At 37.9% G+C, this 23,377-nt stretch overlaps 1 protein-coding gene across 6 annotated transcripts in view; it reads right to left on the reverse strand.

Moving 5' to 3' along the window:
* Positions 1-16,500: 16,500 nt before the first annotated feature.
* The window catches only part of PKHD1 (PKHD1 ciliary IPT domain containing fibrocystin/polyductin), a 475,771-nt gene continuing 468,894 nt past the window's right edge, over positions 16,501-23,377 (reverse strand). For all 6 annotated transcript variants that reach the window (XM_044252662.1, XM_044252680.1, XM_044252670.1 and 3 more), the window contains one exon: positions 16,501-18,178. In XM_044252662.1, coding sequence (XP_044108597.1) covers positions 17,724-18,178 — 455 coding nt within the window. In that variant the 3' untranslated portion in view covers positions 16,501-17,723. The remainder of the gene's footprint in view (positions 18,179-23,377) is intronic.

The raw sequence follows: 23,377 nt of genomic DNA on the forward strand, positions 1-23,377 counted from the left end.
TATATAGAATTGTTGGATCATTATATCCTACATCTGAAACTAATATAACACTGTATGTTAATTATACTTCAATTTTAAAAAAGGCAAAATCCTGGGGCACCTGGGTGGCTCAGTGGGTTAGGCCTCTGCCTTCAGCTCCGGTCATGGTCCCAGGGTCCTGGGATCAAGTCCTGCATTGGGCTCTGTGTTCGATGGGGAGCCTGCTTCCCCCCGCCACCTCTGTTTGTCTCTCTGCCTACTTGTGCTTTCTCTCTCTGTCAGATAAAGAAATAAAATCTTAAAAAAAAATAAAGGCAAAATTTTTAAACAGGGAAGAAAAAAGTAAACTTCCAGTGGTATCTCTTGCCTGGCCAACAGGTACTTTCTTGTCCTTACTTATCACTATGGCCTCAGCAGCTCTTAAGAGAAGGAAGGGGAATGAGCAGAGTAAGAAAGCAGAAGCCATCCATAGCGATTTTCTCCAAGGCAAACTGTCCATCAGTGCAAACTGGTTGGAGGTGGGAAAGAGTTACTTTTCAATGAAGTTGAAATGTTGATTGGTAGCTTGAATGGGATGCTTTCTTTTTCAGAATAAAAGCTGTGTTTCTATATCAACAAATGAACACAGAACTATGTAATACTTGTGGAAGAACGGAAAAATCATGGGGTCTGCTGATTTTTCATCCAGTGGCAGGGGAAAGGTATTCTTCACCCAGAACATTTAAAAGGATGATAAAAGATAAACATGAGTTGCTCTTTGGTTGTTATATATTCCAAGCTATTCCATTTATTGATTACAATAATAGTAATGGTTACCATATTTTGAATGCTATCAACCTTAAGCCACGTTCTTATTCTTTTTACGTAGATTAACTGATTTCAACTTATAACAATGCAAATGGTAGTTGTTACAATTACTCCCATTTAACAGAAGAGAACAGTAAGGCATAGAGAAGTTAAGCAACTTACCCAAGGTTGCAGAGCTGGTAAGTGATGAAGATTCAAACCACAACAGTTGATTCCAGAACCTCCCTTTCTAATCACTAAGCTGATTTATAGCACCTGCCTGTGTTAAGGTAAGAACAAGTGTAAAGGACCAATTGAAGAAGATATGGAGGGAGAGAAGTTGCTTTAAGGTTGAAATCTTTATAAAATTTCAAGAGCAGCCTAATGGTTTTTGAAAGCCACCACTAAAACTGTGTGAGTGGGTAAGTAGAAGGCTTACTAATCAGGAACTTTTAAATTGTTTTTGTTTCTTGGAAGAATTTAATGATTTAATCTATTAAATCTTATTTCTTATCTTCAATACAAGTGTATTATATGGGAAGAATTCTTAAGTTCCTTACAATTCTTTAAGTCCATTATCTTGTGACTTTATCATGGCAAATCAAGATGCCTACAAATTCAAACTTAGTAGACAAAAGGAGAGAAATGTACTTAGAATTATTTACAGTAGAAACAAATACAGAAATCTAGAAATAGAGAAAGTATACAACCACATAAATAGATGGTATATATGTTTCATGTTGTGGAACAAGGAAGTTGGCATAGTTTCAAGAAAGTGTAAAACATACTTTAGTTGAGATCTGATCTTGTCCCAAATGGGTATCATCTTGTAAAAATATTTGGATAATACAGTTTTCTTCCTGGAGTAAATTTTGGATCATGTCATGTAAAAGTGTGCCCCACAGACCAAAAGGATGACTCAGGGTTCTGCACCTTGAAGAAGCCACACCTGTGGTCTGACTTTCTGGGTGGGATAGCACGGTTCATCTTCATGCCACCACTTAGAAGAGCTAGCCTTGAGAATGACTTGACTTCCCTTTAGCCAAAGCACTGGTATCTTGGGAGTTTCCTAGTTTTAAAGTCAGAAGACCAAAATGTATTCAAAATTCGGCTAGTTCTAATATGTCTTATGTTAGAGAAATCATTTCACATTTCTAAGCTTCAGTATTCTCAAGAGAAAACAATAATTAGAGCAATACAATCCTCACATTGTATAACTTAGGATTGATAACAGTCTATTTATTGAATGGGTTTGTGTTCAGAGTGGATCAGTTTAATAAAAGTCATTATTAGAATTATTTCTCTTTATGGACTATAAAGTGGTAATGTACACTTTAAGAATATACTTTTTAAAGGCTGTTTATGTGACACATTATATTTAATCAACATGCTTGTATTCAGAAGAAAATATAAGCTATCTGGTGTCCTGGAAAGGCAGCAAAGCAAATCTCAAGTGACATAATTTTGTTCTAAGATGTATACTACCTTTACTTAAATCTACTACTTTGCTCATCTGAAAAGTAGGAATCAAACTACCTTATTAATATATTTTCCTCATTGGAAAATGTTTGTATCACTACAAGCTCTAATTATTATTTCTATTATTATTAATACAAAAGGTTTTTTTTTCCAAGAGAACTATATACTTGTCAATTCTCTTTTACCTTGCATATTCTGTTTCAAGAAATGTAATAAGTTTACTGTATTCATATAAACATTTAGAAAGAGTAACAAGAAAAAAAATTCACAGAGGCAATCTAATTATCACCAGCAGCTGTAACCTGTTGCATTCAATGCTGGAACTACGAGATAGCTGCTTTAACCAAATGTTCAAGCATTTAAAAGGCTTCTTTTATCTTTTCTTGGGATTCAAAAGCAAATTACAGAGGAAAAGCCCTATGTATGATACAAATGTGTTCTCTACCAACAGAAAAAGTCTTAACCTATCTCTAATTAGCTTTGACATTTTTGAATTATGAGTCCCCTCACCTCTCAAAAAATTAATTTCATCTCTGAGAGATAGAGAAGTCAAGTATTTCACACCACAGACTTTCCTTTTCTTTATTATATATCCTTTTAAAGAAGATATCATTGCAGGTTGTCTTAGTGTACAATGATTGGAATAAATTGGCATGGTGTTTCATAAGAGAATGATCTCATTTTAAATCGATGTGATCAGATGCTTGGATGGCTCAGTTGGTTAGGTAACTGCCTTTGGCTCTGGTTGTGATCCTGAAGTCCTTGGATCCAGTCTGGCATTGGGTTCCCTCCTCACCAGGGAGTGTGCTTCTCCTTTTGACCCTCCCTGTCTCATGCTCTCTCTCTTTCTCTCTCTCTCTCTCAAATAAATAAATAAATAAAATCTTAAACAACAACAACAACATGATCAATAAAAAAAATTCAGCTTTGGGCTGATTATATGTTTTGTTTGAAAACCATAATTTATTTGAAAATCCTTATTTAAAATAACAAGTTACCACAATTCATTTAGATGGTTTGATCGATACACACGTACACAATTCACGTTGTCCTTCTTAACAGCTATTATTCTGTGAAGGGAAGGATTCATCTGATGAATGGGAAATTAAGTTCTCTTTCATTTCTTGACTTGCAATATGTTGTGTCTATTCCCTTAAGTATATCCTTACTTATGGCATATGAGTGATAAACTAGTAAAACTTCTTACCAAAGATTCTTCTTAGTATGAATGATGCTCTACTTCCTTTAATATGAGAATTTTCCTCATTCACATGATGGGAAAAGAGTAAAAGCCAAAAGAAGCTTGAAAATGAAGTGTAAGAAGAGAAAAGTATGAGAGATAAAAATAATTAAGGCTTCTACAGACCGTTCTTTTACAGATTCTGCAAACAACATGCAGAAAATGGTAAGAAATCTTGTCTTCCTCTGTTTTCATTGAAGCAAATTGTGATTTCTTTTTCTGGCAGTCATTGGCTTCGGAAACCTTAATGATTTGTTCTACAGATTTTGAAAATTGATAATTTTCCTTTTTAGTTCCCTGTAATTTTTGCTGAGGGTGTGGTAATGGAAGTATTTTGTCTGGTGACCTGCCCCCCCCCCGCCCCCGCTTCTTTAAAAATAAAGTTTATTGCCTTTTCTATCCCTAGCAAAGGAGAAAAACATATATTATTGAATTTATTTTTTAAAAAAGAAACCTCAAATGTTGTGTGTTCAAACGTTTCTCCCCTCACATAGAGGCTTGGGAAGAATTTAGTGCTAAATAAATGCAGCCTCAAACCAGGCAAGATAAAACATAAATCATTGCATTAAAACCTCTAACAAGTCTATCTGCTTTTTGAAATGACTGGAAGATGAAAGCGAGGAGTCTCATTTAAGAAGGCCCAGCGGATCAGTTCTGCATTTATATAGCTGTTATCAAAAGCAATTCATTTGGAGATCAAATAGACTGACAGATAGGACAAGCAGGGGATCACCACTGCCTTCAGGCAGCCCAAAGCCAGGACGGCTCCCCAGCACCATCACTAATATTGAGTCTAGTCAATGCTCCTGTTTATTACCCTTCCGTCCTTTGCCGGCTGCTTAGTACTGCACACTTCTTCCGTTCCTTCCTAGTCAGGCAGCTGTAGGGAGCAGAGTGGCAAGCATGATGTTTCCCTACTGGGTCTGGTGGAAACACCTCTGCGATGAGCAGACTGAGGTCACCCTAATTTTGGAAAAGGGTGAGGACGGTTAAGAGGAATAATAACAAAAAATAAGAAGGGCCCTTGGGTGCCATGACCCCTTCCCAGCTGCAGATTATGCTCTGTCCTCTCCAGCCGATTGTGGGGCAAGAGGGAAGCATGTCAGTAGAAAGCGACTTTGCGCAGGAAGGCATTTTCAAGGATAGCATGGGAGCGACTATTTATCACCTAGGAAGTTGGGGTCTCTAGTCTTCTTGTAAAGAAAACTTACTGGTTTTTTCTTTTTTAAACCTCATTTGAATAAGGCAACATATTAATTGTTGAAAGTCTGGATAAAACAGGAGAAAAGAAAAAGGAAAGAAAAAAAAATTCAGTGATAACACCTATAAACACATACATGCACATATATGGGGCATAAATGTACATGCACAAATTTATGTGAGATTATACTCTGTTTGCATGCTGTATATTTGACTTTAATATTAAAATAAAGATTTTTTGCAATTATTTGGGGACATGGTTTCTATGATTCAAAATCTTTAATTAGGTGGATATATGAATCTTGATTTAATTACATCTCTTTTGTAAATAGTTTAGGGAATTTATTGTTGTTTGGGCATTTGAGTATAGTATACATTTTGTCTATTTTTCAATAGACTATTTAGTTAAATTTTTATTTTTTAATTGCTCATACAAAATACATGTACATTTTAAAGTCTTTTGATAATGATCAAATCGCCCTCTATGAAGTTTCCACCAACTGATAGCCATACCAAGAATACATGAGTATGGCCATCGGACTGTATTTTTGCAAACATTAAAGAGTGCTCCCATATACTGAGTTTTATCATTTCTTTAAATGTTTGCCAAATGGATGGGTGAAATGTGGCATCACTTTGTTGTAATTTGCATTATTATTGAAATGAACGTTTTCACAGGATTACTTGCTTGTATTATTTTCTATTGGAAGTAGTATGTTTGCCAGTTTTGAGGAGAGTTAGCCCTGGTTATTTTGTCCTAAGGAATTTTAAAAGCCTTTTAATTATTACAATTCGTTTTACGTGTTACATATTATTTTATCCGGTGACCAGAGCTTTGAGGTAGCATTAAATTAAAAATCTAAGAAGGAGGTAATAATGAAAAAGATACATTATTGACTTTCAGCCAGTGTATCTCTACCAATGGTTTCTAAAGCATCATGTGATTATATAAAACATAGGCTTTTTTTTTTTTTTAAAGATTTATTTATTGGCTTTAGAGAGAGAGAGTGCCCTTGGGGATGGTGTAGGTAGGGAGATGGGCAAAGGGAGAGGGAGAGAGAATCTTAAGCAGATTCCATGCAGAGCACAGAACCCTCTGCTGGCTTGATCTCAATGGCCCTGAAATCACGACCTGAGATCATGACCTGAGCTGAAGGCAGAGGCTTAACCCACTGAGCCACCCAGGTGCCCTGATTACATTTTGATTATAGCCCAGCAAATCAGATACCAGACTTCTGACTTTTACAACTTTACTAGAATGAATGTGGGTTGTATTAAAGCCCAAGTTTGTGGTAATAGCAGCAATAGGACACAAGTACATTACTTAAGGTAATTTTCCTAAAATAGCCTTCTCCAGTAATTAGAATTCCAACTTAGAAATATTCTTTTAGGCCATGCTTGAGAAATCAGTAAAAATAAAAATACTCCTAGCAGATATGATATATTTAAACATCACAGCATTTTTGGGAAATACAGTGTCAATTATTCTGTGAAACTATCTAGAAATTCTGGAAGAAACAGGTCACTGAGTAGACTAAGTTTGATGGGAAGGATGTAGAAAGGTAAGCCTAGAGCTTGAAACACACCTGGGATGAGCTTTTCTCAGCACTGAAGATTTGGAGACTGAAAATGGAAGTAAAATAGGACAAATGTCAAGGCACACCCAGAACACACATGTTAATAACTCCACAGTTTTGCCTCAACTTAGTACTGTTTTCATGCTCTTTACACATATAATTTATACCCATTTCTAAAATAAAATACTGTTTTCAATAATTAGCGTACAAAAATACTAAAAAGGAAGAACAGTTAAAAATTAAATGTGTTTAATTAAGTATCCAAGGACTGTGGATTCTAAATGCAATAATTCAAGTTGAAATTTCTACATTACCATATAAACTTTCTTCTTGTGCACAAGGGAGCATGGCATTATTATTACTTTTTAAAATACGAATGTAGCACCTACTATATCAGGGGCCAGACCTCTGCTAGGTGAGAAATGTTATAGCCTCTTTGGGAAGTGAATGCATTGTTCAGCCCAACACTTGATTCACATTTTTGGATCTTGAATACATTAATGCATCTAAACTGTGTTCTATATTATAAGCAGAGACATTTTTTTAATGCAATATTGGTTGTTCTAGCAATCCTAAGTATCTAAAAAGCAGACTCAAACTCTGTATGTGGACCACAGCTGTATCAGGAGGCATGTTTTTTAAGCTTAACCACAAGTCGGGGAAAGTAGAGACTAGGAATGCCGTTTTTCAGATACCCACAGTAATGCTTGAGCTGCAACCCTACATATTTTGGAGGTCTGAACACTTATCTACCAAGTTTGAGAACATCAAGTTCATTTCCGGACACAGCTACAAGTTTATTTAGCTCAAGACCATTTTACAAAAATATAGTTGATGATACTAATAACTTATTACAGTAGAAGAAATTAATGCTTTTCATCAATTATGATGGTAATATATTAGGATGACCAATTCGTCCTACTTTTCCTGGGACTTTCTGGGGTGTCCTGGTCTCAGAACTGACAATCTCATATCCTGGATAACCCCCTCAGACTTTGGCAAATCAGGACAAGAGTTTATACAGGGGTAAATACCTGACAAAATGTCATTTCAACAACGGTTTACTCACTTAAAATAATCCAATTAAAAAGAAAGTACACTAAATAATCTTCTTTTCTTTTGACACAGAGCAGTAATTATAATTTTTATTTAAATTTTTTTCAGTGGAATATGCAGACATAGAATGTGTTTCAAGTAGCGGCAGTGTTTTCAATGTTCATTATTGGCTCAAATTTTACTTGGTCTTATTTTTACTTCAGTGAGCAATCAAGGAGCAATCAAAATGTGCTTTTTTCGTTTTAAAGTTAATCACACTTTTCAGGTTCCAAATCAAGGTTTTTCTCTGTACACAGTCAGATGCCACCTGTCAAAACCTCAGACAAGCTGGTAATTGTCCACATATTCACACCCAGAATGAAACATCTATATTTCTAATACTATTTCAAGGCAGTGTGTCCGATTTAAGATCTTTATTATCTCTGAGACAGGACAGCATGTAGATAAATGCACTGATAGTCCAAGCTTTCCAAGAATGTCTCCATTTATTCTGTGGCTATGCGTCCTTGCACAGGCACCAGACATGACACAGCTAAATGCAATTCCATCTTCCCAAATCTCTTCTCCTTCCCATTTGCTCCCCAATTTTCTCTTTTCTCTTCTCTGTTCCCTCTTTCAAATGTTCATTTGAAGACATACTTTTTCCTGGGATTAAAATAGGGTTTGCATTTAAAATTTTCATTCACCAAACAGAAAAATATTTTACTAGAAGGGAATGGTATTAAGGAGAAATGATTTTCCGTGTGCCCCGAGGCATGGCATAGACAGGATTTGATTTGCTATGTTCAGCTGGAATCTGGATTGATACGCAGAGATGAGAGGGGGTGTTTAATAAAATTTACATTTCATTTTCTCACTTGACACCGGTCTCCTGTCACTCAGGGAACTGACGGGAGTGCCGCAAATAAACTTCGTGAGAATCTAGTTGGGGAAACAGACTGGGAAATGAGAAGACAGAGGGAGAGAGAGGAAAGAACAATCTGGATTGTTTTTGCCTTGTGCTTCCAGTGATGGGAGCAAATCCACCGTGGCTTGAGGACCTGAGAGCTGGCGGCTTTTACACAGAGGGAGTGCGTGTGCCAGCGGTCGACCTTGGAAAGCCACTTGGGGACCGATGGGATGCAGCTGCCCACAGCAGGCCGCCATGATGTTGGACAGGAGTTTCTGGACTGAAGGAGGAGTTTAAGTTCTGGAAAACTGAAAGTGATTGATGTCAACTAATAAAGAGATCAGGAGATACCCGAGCAAAGACAAGAGAGGAGGACTAAACTCCCCTTTTATTCCATGAAACCCTGGTGTCTTTATCAGTTTTCTATTGCCGTGTGACAAATTACCACACATGTAGTCACTTAAAACAATAACCACAATAAATATTATTCAGTCTTAGAAAAGAGGCAAATCCTGCCATCTGTGACAATGTGGATGGACCTGAGGAATATTATCCCAGTGAAAATAAGCCAGACCTGGAAAGATGACAAATGTATGGTCTCACTTACATGTGGAATCTAAAATAGTCATCCTCGCAGAAGCAAAGCAGAGCGTTGTGATGGCCAGAAGCTGGGGGAAAGGGAAATAGGGAGGTGATGATCGAAGTGTACAAAGTTTCAGTTCTGGAAAATAAGTTCTGAAGATCTATTTATTCAGCATAGTGCCTATAGCTAAAAGTACGTACGGTATTGTATACTTAAACTTTTCTAAGAGATGAGGTCTTACATTACATCTTCTTACCAAAAATAATAAAATAATAATAAGGTGGGAAGAAATCTTGGGAGATGATGGATATTTCTCTGGCCTCTATAGTGGTGATAGTTTTACAGGTGAATACTTATTCCCAGACTCATGGAGTTGTATACGTGAAATGTGCATACAGCCTTTTAAATGTCAATTGCATATCAATAAAACAGTTGCGAATAAAATACAGTACCTATTTATAAGCTCTCGGCTCTGTAGGTCAAAAGACGGACACTCAACTGTATTTTCTTCTTAAGGTCTCACAAGGCCAAAACCAAGATGTTAGCAAGGCCGAACTTTTATCTAGAGGCTTTGGGAAAGAATCAGCTTTCAAGCTCATTCAGGCTATCAGCGGAATTCATTTCCTGGTGGTCATAGGACTTGGTCTCTATTTCTATACCAGCTTATCTGTGGGCCACACTGGTAGCTCTCAGAGGCTACTTGGATACTTTGCCAGGTGTTCTGCTCCATTTTCTCTTTTTTTTTTTTTTTAAACATTTTTATTTATTTATTTGACAGATCACAAGTGGGCAGAGAGGCAGGCAGAGAGAGAGGAGGAAGCAGGCTCCCCTATGAGCAGAGAGCCCGATGCGGGACTCGATCCCAGGACTCTGAGATCATGACCCGAGGTGAAGGCAGAGGCTTTAACCCACTGAGCCACCCAGGTGCCCCTCTGCTCCATTTTCAAAGCAGCAATGACACAGACTCCTTCTCGTGTTTGAAATACCTCTGACTTCCTCTTCTACCACCAGCCAGAGAAAACTGTCTTTTTTAAAAGGGTGCATATATTTCCCTATTTTATTATTTTTTATTTTTTATTATTTTTAAAAGATTTTATTTCTTTATCTGAGAGAGCATGAAAGTGATCACAGAGGGAGAGGGATCACAGAGGGAGAGGGAGATACAGACTCACCGCTGAGCAGAGAGGCGGATGCGGGCTTGATCCCAGGACTCTGCGATCATGACCTGTGCTGAAGGCAGACGCTTAACTGACTGAGCCACTTAGGCACCCCTATGTTTTAAGATTTTAATTATGTATTTGTCAGAGAAAGAGAGAGAGAGAGAGCGCAAGCAGGGAGAGAGGCAGGCAGAGGGAGGAGCAGTGTCCTTGATGAACAAGGAGCCCAATGCAGAACTCGATCCCAGGATCCTGGCATCATCACCTGAGCCAAAGGCAGAAGCTTAACAAACTGAGCCACCTGGGTGTCCAAATTTCCCTATTTTAAGGCCAAGTGATTAGTAAGCCCTATCAAAACTGCAGTATCACTTTTGCCACTTACTTTAATCATGGGTGTGATACCAGATGACTGAGATAATGGAGGCCATTTTAAACTCTGCCTACAATATTGTCATATGTGTGATCCATGGTGCAAGCCCAGGGTAGACAGAATGGTTGCTGAGGCGAGCTGGTGGTTTCTGAGAAGTCTGGAGATCCAGAAGGGTAGCAAGCAAGGCATCAAGCCAAAAGATATTTATAAATGTCTTAATCTGTGTCCTTCTTAAGAAAAAAAAAAAAAAAAACACTGAAGTTACAATTACTTGGTACCGATCTGAAAGATAATATCAATGCTAGTTTGGAACATTTCTCAGCATTAAGTGCTAGTGGTTATTCTTCCACTAGATTTGACAAGCAAAGGAGGATTCTGAACAGCCTTTGGAAATGCTGGCAGAGGGCTCAGGGCTGTTTGGACAGAAAGTTCAGTCTTGAGCACTCAATGAATGGTCTAGCAAAGGTGGGCGTGGTGTTGGTAGTCACAACATCTTGGACTCATGGACTCTCTAACTATGGAGGAAGGCATCTGGGGATGAGGGGAGGTCAAAATGGAGCTCTCTAGAGCCTAGAGCCTGGGGAAACTCTTCTTTACTGAGTCTAAAGGCAGTTTTGGCGGGGTGCCATATTTCTTTGATCCAAACTTTATTTGATAGGTGAGGAAATAAGAATATCTAAAGGTCATTTACTCCATGATATCCTATTATATTTATTTAATTAGACTAGTAAAGTGGCATTTAAACATGCCTCAAAAATCTCAACAGAGTAGGATGCTGAAATAATTGTAATATTTACTGATTTTTTTTTCTAGGCAATATTTTTTCCCCTAATGCCTCATCTCTTCATATATGGTGGGTATCCTTCCATCTAGCCCAATCTAAGTTGAAATCACTTCTACCATCTTTTTAATATAATTTCACATGTTTAAAATGGTTATTAATTATTCATTCAGGCTTTTGTTTCCTGTGTTCAACAGCATTAATTCATTCTTTGAACAATCCATGATCTGGAGATAAGTAACTCTTCCAGTCCAATTTATATATTTCCCCTTACCTGGAATGTCATCTTTTTAAAAAAAATATTTAAATCCTATTTATTTTCTGAAGTCTCACTTAGATTTTCCTTCCCTTTAAAGCTTTTCTTCCCTTATTTCAAAAATCATTATCCTCTCTTTTCAGTGATTATTCCCAGTATACAAAAAGACTTATATATGGAGAGAATTTTCAAAGTGTTTAAAATAATTGTAGAAAAAAGATCTTACAGTTTTCCAATCATTCCTAAATAGGAACAAAACTCAGACTGGTTTCTGACATTGCTTCTAAAACACTAAAGTCAGAAAACATTGGAATGATGTTTTCCCAGTTTTGTAAAGTTTGTGGTTCAAATACTTTATACACAGCCAAGTTGTCTTATGTGTCTGCACATCATTTTATTTCTTTTTTAAAAAAAATATTTTATTTATTTATTTGACAGAGAAATATCACAAGTAGGCAGAGAGGCAGGCAGAGAGAGAGAAGGCGGGGAGGCAGGCTCCCTGCCGAGCAGAGAGCCCAATGCGGGACTCGATCCCAGGACCCTGGGATCATGACCTGAGCCGAAGGCAGAGACTTAACCCACTGAGCCATCCGGGCACCCCTGAAAACCATTTTCTAAGACAAATGGGCTTGGAAAGTTACATCCCACTTATCCATGTATCAGTTCTCAGTCCTATAATTCAAAAGACTGGGAAGACTCAACTGGATTTTCTTCTTAGGGAAATCACAAGATTTGGAATCAGAAACCCACCTTTGAGCCTTCATTGTGCTGCTTACTGAAAAGGTGTCCTCAGTGATGTAAGAGGGAATCAAGGAGAGGAACTATTACAAAAGCCAAGAGAGAAAAGTGATTAAGAAAGAGGAAAAGAAAGGTTGGGTTAAATGTTCCTGATATGTCACAAAAGATGTGAATTGTTCTTTAGAACTGGCAATATGAAGGTCACTGGGTTTGCCCCAGGAGCAGTCCCTGTTCTATAGATGGGTCAGAAAGCATCCTGGAATGCCTGGTAGAATGAATGAAAACTAAGAAAGTAATGGAATGTGTGAACAAAACTCTTTTAAACAATGTTGCTGGAATAGGAGGAAAAAAAGTGAGAAAGAGAACTGAAGGGGCCTATAGAATCAAAGAATGTTTTTTCTTTTCCTTTCCTCCCCACCCTGCTTTTTTTTTTTTTAAACTGGAAGCTACTTAACCATGTTGAATAGCCATGGGAACAATCCAGTAGAAGGGGAGAGATGGATGTTGTTGAAAGAGAGCTGATAATGGAGGCAGTGACATCCTTAGGAACAGAATGATGACATGTGGAAAAGAATTCTAAAAAGAAAACTTGGTATTACTTGACTTGTAGTCCAAGTTTAAAGCATCTCTAGTTGTATAAAGTATAGAAAAACATACAAGACTTTTTATTCATTCCCAAATTTAAGAAAATTTTGGAGCATCTTATTTCTCAGGCCACATCTATAATTTACAAATTAAAGCCCACAGTCTTTTTACTTAAGATTCTATCACAAAACACTGAGTCTCTGGAATCTGCCTAATAAGGGCGCTGTGATAGCTGCTACCAAGAGTCACCTCTTTGTGTTCAGGTCTTAATACCACGCGGTATGGATTTACAATAAATGCTATGGAGCTGGGCTGGAAGAAGTGCACAGTATGGCACTGATCTGAGAGGGAGAGAGGCATACTACCCAACGGGCATTGTGTTGGGTCTACTCATGACTTAGGGTGAGCATCTGTTTCCACAATGTTTCCTCCATAAAAGTGATGGAAAGGTTGCTCTTTTATATTTGAATATTACTGAGAAATGCTGAGTCCATAGTCATCTTCAGGTCTTCCTTCTAGGCCACTTATACAGATGGGACCTTAGGTAGCATGCCCTGTATGACATTCCAGGGATACGTGGTAAAAATGCAGGTTTTTGAGCACCCTAATCTTTGTCCACCAAGGAACATTTCTTTCTTCAGTTGGAGACTTTCCTGTCTTTCCCTTTCATTCTTCTTTGGCCCCTCTTTCTGACCCAATCATCATTTCCACCATCTTTTCCTCCTCCTGTATATATAAGTCTTCCATAAGAGCTAAATGCATTTTCCATAAGTGAGTCCTACTCTTGGAAGAGAAATAAAGAGATTGCTAACCTCCAGTCAACCATAAGTTGCAGAAAATGTTCTTTAAATTTTATATTAATAGTAAAATGTCTTATAAAAACACTGAAATACAAAAAAGATGCAAAATCTGAAGTGCAAACCTGCTTCATTCCCTAAAGATAACTATTATTTTCAAAAATTATACACCATCTTAAATATAGAAAAATAAGAATTTTTCTATATTTAAGTAAACTAGAGGTAAAAGCATAATATACACATTGCTTTGCAATTTTCTTTTTTTTTTTAGCCTAATAGTATATCTTGTATAATTCTCTACATCAGTCATTCTACTGGATGGATGCACTGTTACATGAGGACATTTTAGAAAGAATCAGATATAGTCCAGACAAATTTCTAATTTTGCCTTGGACTACTGCAAGAGTTTGACAATTGAAGGCAATTTCTTCATCTATAAAGTGTATAGAAGTGGTCATTTCTCATATTTTTCAAAAGGAAATTGACTCTCTTTCCCCTTGTTAAAGCTACTAACTTTGAAATAAAATCGGTAGTGATAATAATAAATGAATCATTATTTTGAGACTGAAATAAGAAAAGAGCCTGCTTCCCTTCCCCTCTCTCTGCCTGCCTCTCTGCCTGCTGTGATCTCTCTCTGTCAAATAAATAAAATCTCTAAAAAAAACCCAAAACAAACAAACAAAAAAACCAATTCTAGCATGACCTCCAAATGCATTAAGTGAATCTTCTGTCTCAAAAGATACCAGATTGATGGGCAGAAAATACTCTCTTCTTGAGTTGTTCCAAGCACAAAGAATGCTGGTCTTTTTTCAAGTATAAAAATAACAAATGTTAGAAGAATATTTGTAAACATACAAACCTCCATATTCTACCACTGAAGTGTCATTTAACTTTGTAAAAATGATTTGTCCCTTTTAAAAGATTACTTTCAGGAAATGTGATCTGTTTCTCAAATATATCTGCAATTAGTCACAGTGCTATCATGTAGGTTGAAATCAACTGTCTGCACTCAGTAGTAGAGTAATTCCTTCTGTTTATAGCTCTTTCAAAATTGACACTGAATATATTATAAATTCTGGAAACAAAATATCGAATAAATGCATGAATTTTAAATGACAGAATTAATTAAAATCCTTTACTGTTATTGACATGTACAATTTTATAGAGGCTTGGTTGAATAATATTTGCATGTGATTTACATTCAATTTTCCCCATACTCATCTTTGCATAGAGTTTGCATACATTTCGAAGTATAGTAATTTCCTACATTTGGATTTTAGACTGCTGGACGGAAGAGAGCTCTTCACTAAGTAATCCTGGAAAGGTTTGAGCCTCTTGGTTCTCAGTAGCCTCGAAGGGAAAACAATATGGGCAAATCTGCTGTGGGACACAACCCTGGTCAGATTGGATCATCCATCACTCTGACTGAGGGAGACTCAAAGTTCTGTCAAAGTCTGGTACCTTCTCTGAACAGACTCCCTCAAACTTGAGAGACAGTGGGAACTACCCTAGTTCTCTGCACCCTTACTTCTTGATTTTAACATCCAGAAATATTTACAAATATTTTTGAATTCTTAAGAATTTTAGTTTGTTTAGTATCTTGAGGGAAATGAATCTACCATGTATAGAAAATCAGAAATGAGAAGAAGAGTTTCTTTGAAATAACAGAAGAACATGACACTTTTTAATTATTTATTTAATAAAGAGTAAGCTCTGTCACTGCTGGGAAATATCTTCTGGGCCACCTGTGTTAATGGTCTGAATAAGTTTAAGGGTGGCTTGATAGTGGTGCTTTATCTACCAGCTCATCTCCAGACATAAATGAACTAAGAGCTACTGTCTTGCCTTATAGTATTTACCCAGTTCTCCCATTTTCTGAGGAGAAAAAGAGGACTGTCTTAATTATGGATTAGAGGATTCTGACTAGACTCTGAAATTCTATACCACATATTAGAGCCCTGCAAGTTATTCTGGCTATTTCTGGCTGCTCTTAACGTCCAAAGAGTCCATTTTGGCCTCCAGGATCCCAAGCATTGTGAAGGGAGCATTAATTGATTAATTATGGGTCAAACTTGCCTTCCAGAAAGATCTGTCTTGTGGCACATGGAAAATTTGTAAGAAGCTAGTAAAGGTTAAAGGAGTAGGAATAGCAGCTGATAAATGGTTGGGTGGAGTAAGATGGAACATGAAGTCTGGGTTGACCTCTTGATGTCCAATCAGAGTGCAGTGATGTCATGTGTTATGATAGGGCAAGCATGAGGAGAAGTCGGTTTTATGGCTATGTTAGCTTCTCAGTGACCATAGGATAACCTAGTGGCATAACCCACTGGGAAAACCTAGTGTGATAACTTCAGTAGGCAGCTAATTCTATGATGTAGAGCTCAGGAAAGAAATCTGGGCTGGAATTTGTGGTGGTAAAAGAAGTCACCAGAGTGAGAGGGAGAATGTATAGACAAATCCACAGCAGTAGTGCTAAGACTGCCATCACTTCATAATTCTTGAAAGCCTTAACTTCTGAAATGCTGTTGTACAAATACATTACAGATCTCTGATGACTCAATGTATATAATAAGGATTGTAAATAAAATAATTTCATAAACCAGGAAACTACAAAAAAAGAGATAAAGGACAGGTTATAGTGGGGACTAATTAAACTAGAAAAGGCATAATCTGCCCAAACCAATTTATTTTTTTTCTTTGTTATATTTTTAAATACCGTTAGTGCCCAAATAGAACACACACACACTCACACAAAAGGATTCAGGGAGCAAGTTTGACCTCCAGAGTAAATTTCTATAGGCCCGATTGCCCATCAATGCCCCCCCCTTTTTAAAAAGATTTTATTTATTTACTTGACAGAGAGAGAGACCACAAGTAGGCAGAAAGGCAGGCAGAGAGAGGAAGAGAAGCATGCTCCCTGCTGAGCAGAGAGCCCGATGCAGGGCTCAATCCCAGGACCCTGGGATCATGACCTGAGCCAAAGGCAGAGGCCTTAACCCACTGAGCCACCCAGGCGCCCTGCCATCAATGCCCTTCTTGAGAGCTTGTTTGGAGGTTCTAGCAGGGGAGCGCAGCTACTCGTATACCCTTGACGGAAGAATGGTCCTCTCCTCTATCCGGGAAGGTCGTCCTCTTCGACCGAGCGCGCAGCTTTGGGAGGGACGCACATGGAGCAGTGAGGGAGGAAGGGGACACCCGCCTAGCCAGCCAGATAAGCCGAATCAACTCTGGCGATCAATGGGGTGACAGATGTCGCAGCCAGATCGCCCTCACATCCATCATCAATGCCCTTCTTAAACACAGATAGCCTGGACTGAAATTTCTTGGAGAACATTAATTTTGATACTTAATCATTATCTTCCTCAGAATCCAATACTGTGTCACAGAGAAAGTTGCCTCCCTCCTTTCAAGGCGGCTTTAAGGTTTGAGATGTCCATAATACATCTAAAGAGTGGACAAAAGACTGAGAATGTTCCCAAAAACTCTTGGTAGAGCAAGACATACTTTCCCATTGATGCCTTGAGCCATGATGACTTCCTGCCTGAACCTAATATGGGACTAGTTCCAGAGCATCATTATTTAAAATTCTGCAAAGGAAGCATTTGTTTCTTTTCTCTGTTCTAATTCAAAATAGGACAGCCTCTGAATCTCTCAGAGATTGGAAAGTCCTAATTTATATTTAGGGAAAACTGAGAACAAGTTGTTTCTGGAGATTCTCCTCGCCTCTGCCATCTTTGTTTTACTCCCTTGGAGTGTAAGTCCTTTTGGACTCAGAGCCAAGGACACAATCAGGCTGCTTTAAGTGTCCAGTTTGAACACTGATGAGCACTCTTCAGATGTTTGAATTAAGTGAAACTGCCTTTAGCATCCTTACCCAACTCGATACCAGTTGACCCTTTACTCTGGTCTTCATTAGAACCCCTCACACACAGACTGGAGGGGCTACATTCAATATAATCTCTTCCCTCCTTCACTAGGCAGGCATACACATTATCTTCTCCAAAAATCAGTGCTCTGAAAAATGAGTTCACTAATAATCTGCTTCGGCCCTTGGTTATCTCTAGTTTCCCCAAATAGTTGTCTTCTAGTCTTAAATTCAACCCAGCTACTAACAGGAAGAACTGTTTAAAAAAAAAAATGTAACTTTGGTCCATGGACAATTGCTTTCTCCAAACTTAACTGTTTTTATATCTTTGTCCTTAATGCACGTCTCAGCAAAGCCCATGAGCACATCAATTTTCATGTGTCCATCACAGCTGTTTCTGAATAGTTTCCAGGTGTACAGAATGAGGACAGAATGCCTGGGTAGCACCACAAAAGGCTTTCTTCTCTTGAGAAAGCCCCAAGTGGCCTCTTTCCTGGCTCAGTGGGGTCTGCCCCTGCATCTGCTCCCTTTCTTGTCTGAGGTCTGGGCAGAGCAGCAATCTCTGATCTTGACCTGCCATTTGGTATCTGACCAATTGCTCTTGGGCCTCCTTCCAGGTCCCAGTCTCTTGAAGGTACACCTGCTGAGCAGGAGCACCTGGAGCACAGGTGTGACCCTGGGATGTGACGCCAGTAATACTGGGAGCAGGTGCAACCACCTCTTCTCGGTGCCCACCCTCCTCTTGGGCAGCTCGACGGCCCACCTTCCTTCGAGACACTCCATTCAGGGACTGGTGGGGGAGCTGGTTCAGCCTGTCCACAATGACCTTCATCTTTATATCTGTGGGAGAAAAGAAGTTAGGGAATAAATGGATTTAGTTCTCAAATCAGTTAAGGTTAAGAACCCTCACTTGACATACTTCGCATTCCAGAAACAATACTGTCAATTAAAGATTGAGTTGTATCAGTTTATTGATTTACAAATGCTTTTAGAAATATATTTTTAACTTAAAAAGCCACTGTATCCCATGCCCAATGTATAATTAATATTAATTATCTAATAAAGATTTGATAGGGGCACCTGAGTGGCTCAGTCAGTTGAGCATCCAACTCTTGACCTCAGCTCAGGCCTTGATTTTAGGGTTTTGAGTTCAAGCCCTGCATTAGGCTTCATTAATAAACAAAGAAAAAAACAAATAAATACAAAAACTTGATAATATAACTTCCCCCAAAGAACACTTTTTATGATATGGATAAGTCAACAAGAATTTCTCCTTGTAAGCACAATGGCTTAAATACAAAAACCACACTACAGTCAGATCTTACCAAGCAGGCCAACTCACATTTGTATTGAGAAATTTGAGCTCTAGTGGTGCCTGGGTGGCTCAGTTGGTTAAGGGTCTGCCTTTAGCTCCGGTTATGATCTCAGGGTCCTGGGGTTGATCCCCACATTGGGAATCCCTGCTCAGTGGCGTCTACTTCCCCTCCCCCTACTCTCTCTCTCTCTCTCTCAAATAAATAAATTAATAAAATCTTAAAAAAAAAAAAAGAAATTTGAGCTCTAAAAGCCAGTCTTAACACTATGGTTTTTATGACAAACTCACAATTTGATTATCTTTGATTTTATGACATGAATTTAAACATATGTAGAGATAACATAAACATATATCCATATGAGTGTGTACATATCGGGTTGTGTAATAGTGGAAGGAGAGAAGGAGCACTAGACTGGAGTCAAAAAATGTCCCCCTTCCTTGCTAGCTGGCTCTGTGACTTTCATCCTGTCTCTTAGCCTCTCTGGACTTCAGTTGTATAATTTCATATTACTCTCAGGTACTACTTTGCAATTTACTCAAATGTATTTCACTTTAGCAGTCTTATTTTAATTACAGTTTTCTTCCCTTGACATTTCATTTGTATTTTATTTTCCTACTCAACAGAATAAATATTGAACTCAGAAGAGTGCAACATTGGTACTGCCACAGTAAACAGATGATCTGGGCACTTTTGCCCTAATCTGTCCCAATTCTTTGCAGGATGTATTATATAAGCCATAACACTTCCAGCCTTTAAAGTGTGATCATGCCATATGTGAATGAGCTAACTAACCTATCATATCATTGGGTAATACATAAAGATGAACTAGAGCTATATAGAGTTCTACTGATGCAGTCAAGTAAAACCTACTAAAACAGATGTTTATGGTATTAAATATATAAGAGATGGTCCCTAGAAGCAACAGAGCAAAAAAGCTAAGAGTACGGGCTGGGAATCAAACAAATGTAGTCAGATTTCCTGTTTGGTGTGGATTGTACTTATTTTCCATGTGCTTCAGTTTCCTCATCTGTAAAACAGTTATATTGATGGTACCCACCTCATAGGATTGTTTGAAGGTTAAATGAGATGATTTATGCTAAGAACCACCCAGAATCTACGATGTGGTAGACTGGATAAAAAATAATCACCATAGGGGCACCTGGGTGGCTCAGTGGATTAAAGCCTCTGTCTTTGGCTCAGGTCATGATCCCAGGGTCCTGAGATCGAGCCCCACATCGGGCTTCCTGCTCAGCAGGGAGCCTGCTTCCTCCTCTCTCTCTGCCTGCCTCTCCACCTACTTGTGATCTCTCTCTTTCTCTGTCAAATAAATAAATAAAATCTTTTCAAAAAATAATCACCATAATTCAAATTGCTAATGCTTGGAGAGTTCTCATCCCTGCCAGGCACTGTTCCTAATGCTTTACATTCATTCACTCACTTAATCTTCATAGCCATCCCAGAAGGCTAGTCCCATTATTGTCCTCATTTTACAGATGGAGAAACAAAGGTACAGAGTGTGGAGTTACTTGCCCTAAGTTACAAAGCCTCCAAATAAAGATATGAGATTTTAACTTAGCTAGCCTGGTCTTTACCATCTAACATAATAACTTAATAGGATTCCATATACATCTTTCTTTTTTTTACTCTGTCTACAGTTTATCTTAATAAAAAATGTACCCTAAATTAATATCCCTGTAGATATATTTATCTTACACAGATAGAAACATTATAGAAATTCACATCAAAATGAACAAGCAAGCACCACCAACAAGAGAGACCCCAGATGTCTAACTTGGGATTATCTTTTTCCCCAAGTTTGCTTATATTTTTCCATTCTCATCAATTTTTAAAATATCACCTCTTAGATTTGCATTTATTTGCCAAATATCTTGGTTGCTGAAGGTTTGAGACATTTTTCATTCTGAAGTTTCAAAAGTGCCTCAGATTTAATATCTCTGAAGAATGAAGTTGTCAAGTCCTTCTCACATTCTACCTTTTATTTACCCTCTTTCATTCATGCAATCCCTTTTCAGGTGCTCAGACTAGGTTGTAGGAGGACTCATTTGGAGCCTGTAGAGATTCTTCATTGGAGATCTTATCTATTTTCTCACTGGCTTATTAGTTTCTTTCTTTCTCTCTCCCTTTCTCCCGCCCTCCCTCCCTTTCTTCCCTCCCCTTTCTTTCTTTCTTTTTTTCTTTCCTTTCATTCACTCATTCATTCATTCATTCATTCATTTTCTGAGCACCTACTATGTGGTAGGCCTAGAAATACAGCAATGAACAAGAAGCAGTCCTAATATCATGCATTTATGCTCTAGTAGTGGAGACAGACATAAATCAGAAAATGCACAGAGCTTGTATTAGGTCCTACGATAACAAACGTCCTGGGAACATGTCCCCTGCTCTCCAGGGGCTCTGGGAAACAGACCTCTAAGCTGATGAAGTTGAAAGCCTTATAGTGAGTGTGTATAGTGAATATGTAAGTAAAATACTAGAGAAGACAAAAGAGGAATTGCTTAACCCTGCCTGAAAGGTTAGAAAGACTTCACAAAGGATATGACTCAAGTTTTGAGGCATAATATGGTAGAAAGACATTCTAATATACAGGATGGCACACCAAAACCAAGTCAGTAAAAACAAACAAGATGTGCTGAGGACTCTGAAAATAGCTCCAGACACAGAGAACTGAAGTTGTATATATAGATGTGGATATAGGGGGAGAGTGGTAAAAGAAAAAAGTTATCATACTTGATAGAGGTCATAAATAAATAAGGGGTCTTGAAAACTCAACTAAGGAATCTGGAATTTAAATCACAGAAGATGAGGTGGTGGTTTTAGAGTAGAGCAGTGACATATTATTTTCATCTTGGGATGAAGAGCCTTTCTATAATGAAGACAGTGAACTGTGGGGGAGTGAAGGAGGTCAGTTGAAAGACTACTACAATAGTTTGAGCAAAACATAACAAAGAAGAGTAGGCCAGAGTCAAAAATATTGGACAGCCAAGCAGACAGATTCTGAGTGCAAGATATAACAGTGGTGGGGAAGAGAAGAAGGCTAACATTTATTGAATATCTAGATATGGGTCAGGGACTTAAGAACTATCCCCACTTATAGTTGGGAGATTAGAAAACAGAAGAGATCTTGTAATCTAGAGAAAGCAAAACAGAATATATTTCTATTGCATCAGAAAAAACTACAAAACATTTTTTGGTGCACATGAAAATAAACCAATTGAAAATAAAAATATCCCACTCAGACTGTATTACTGGTGACTGTCCAACTTCCTGGTGGCTGTAGGTGCTAATGAGTTTTTCTTGAATGAATACTATAAAATAAGGGCATGAATGTATTTTACATTTCCCCCCAAGAAATTATAGCCTCCTTGAAAACATGGGCTTGCTCTTACTCTGCTTTTATGTTATACAGAAATTATCTCACTGTTAACTGAACACTGATACTAGTTTCCTTCTCTGTTAAGAAGAATGTTCAAGAAAGTGGGAAGTTTTTTCAGATGACACATATGGAAAAGCATTTCACAGTAACAAAGTCCCTAATTTCACATTCTGGCTAGTGCTCACTGTGTGTGTGTGTATGTGTGTGTGTGTGAACAAGTGTATGTGTGCATGTGTATATGTATGTGTGCATATGGGTGCATATGCATGTGTGTACTCATACATGACCTCAGGGCAGGTGGTAAGAATACAAGGACTACTGAACCTATTGAACTTGTGTCTGGGTTTACTAGGAAAACTAATTGACCCTTTGAAGTACAGTTTTCTTTTAATGATATGGGAAAATTTGGTCTGCTATCTTCTAAAATGTCATGAAAGCAGATGAGTTACAACATGGTTTGGCACCTTGTAAACTATGAAGGACCCTATAAAGCTCAGCTGTTATGTTGCGGTTGGATTATTACTGTGATGATGATAACTTCAGGAAGAAAAAAAAAGAACCATTCATCTGAGTATTTCATGGAAATTTAATGTACATACTGGCTTACAAATTACAAGCATTATTTTCAGAAAGTATACTCTTTTCTAACTTTGGTAACTTCAAGTCTCTATGGCCAGCTGTTCAAGTACTATAAAGTACTTGATAGACACATAGTGCTCAGTCTGGCTGCACCTTCCTCTGAGCCCAAAAGTCTGAGCTCTTCCCCGAATCACCTCATCTCCCACCTGTAGGAATTATCTTAAAATATCCTAGCCCTGAAATCTTTTTTCATCCTATCTTCCAACACTTTCTGTCTTTATTCATCTCCCCCAATGCCTTACTTCCTTCAGGAAGTACTTCCTAACTCATGAGTTTCTTATTGTCACAACATATTATGTATTGAGGGATGTATCATTCTATTTCTTATAAACATCAAAGTATCTTGATTTGATTAAAAAACATTTTATTAAATTATAGGGTTTTTTACCAATTAAAAGAAACAAGATTGTTCAGTTAGTAATGCCCTTATTCATTTGGATTCTAGGACTTGTCTTTTGAAGAGGAACAGGCTAATTATTGAAAATAACACTTAAATAGCAATTATAGAGATTATCACATGTTGGACACTAAATACACATATATGTAATTTAATACTTAAAACAACCCCTGAAGTAAGTGCTATTCTCCCTTTTAGAAGGGAGGCCACTGATGTACAAAGAGGTTAAGTAACTTCCCAAGACCACATACAAAATAGTGACAGATCTTACTTACTTGACAGAATTCAAGAAT

This window comes from Neovison vison, chromosome 1, assembly GCF_020171115.1.
Source record: "Neovison vison isolate M4711 chromosome 1, ASM_NN_V1, whole genome shotgun sequence".
NCBI lineage: Eukaryota > Metazoa > Chordata > Mammalia > Carnivora > Mustelidae > Neogale > Neogale vison.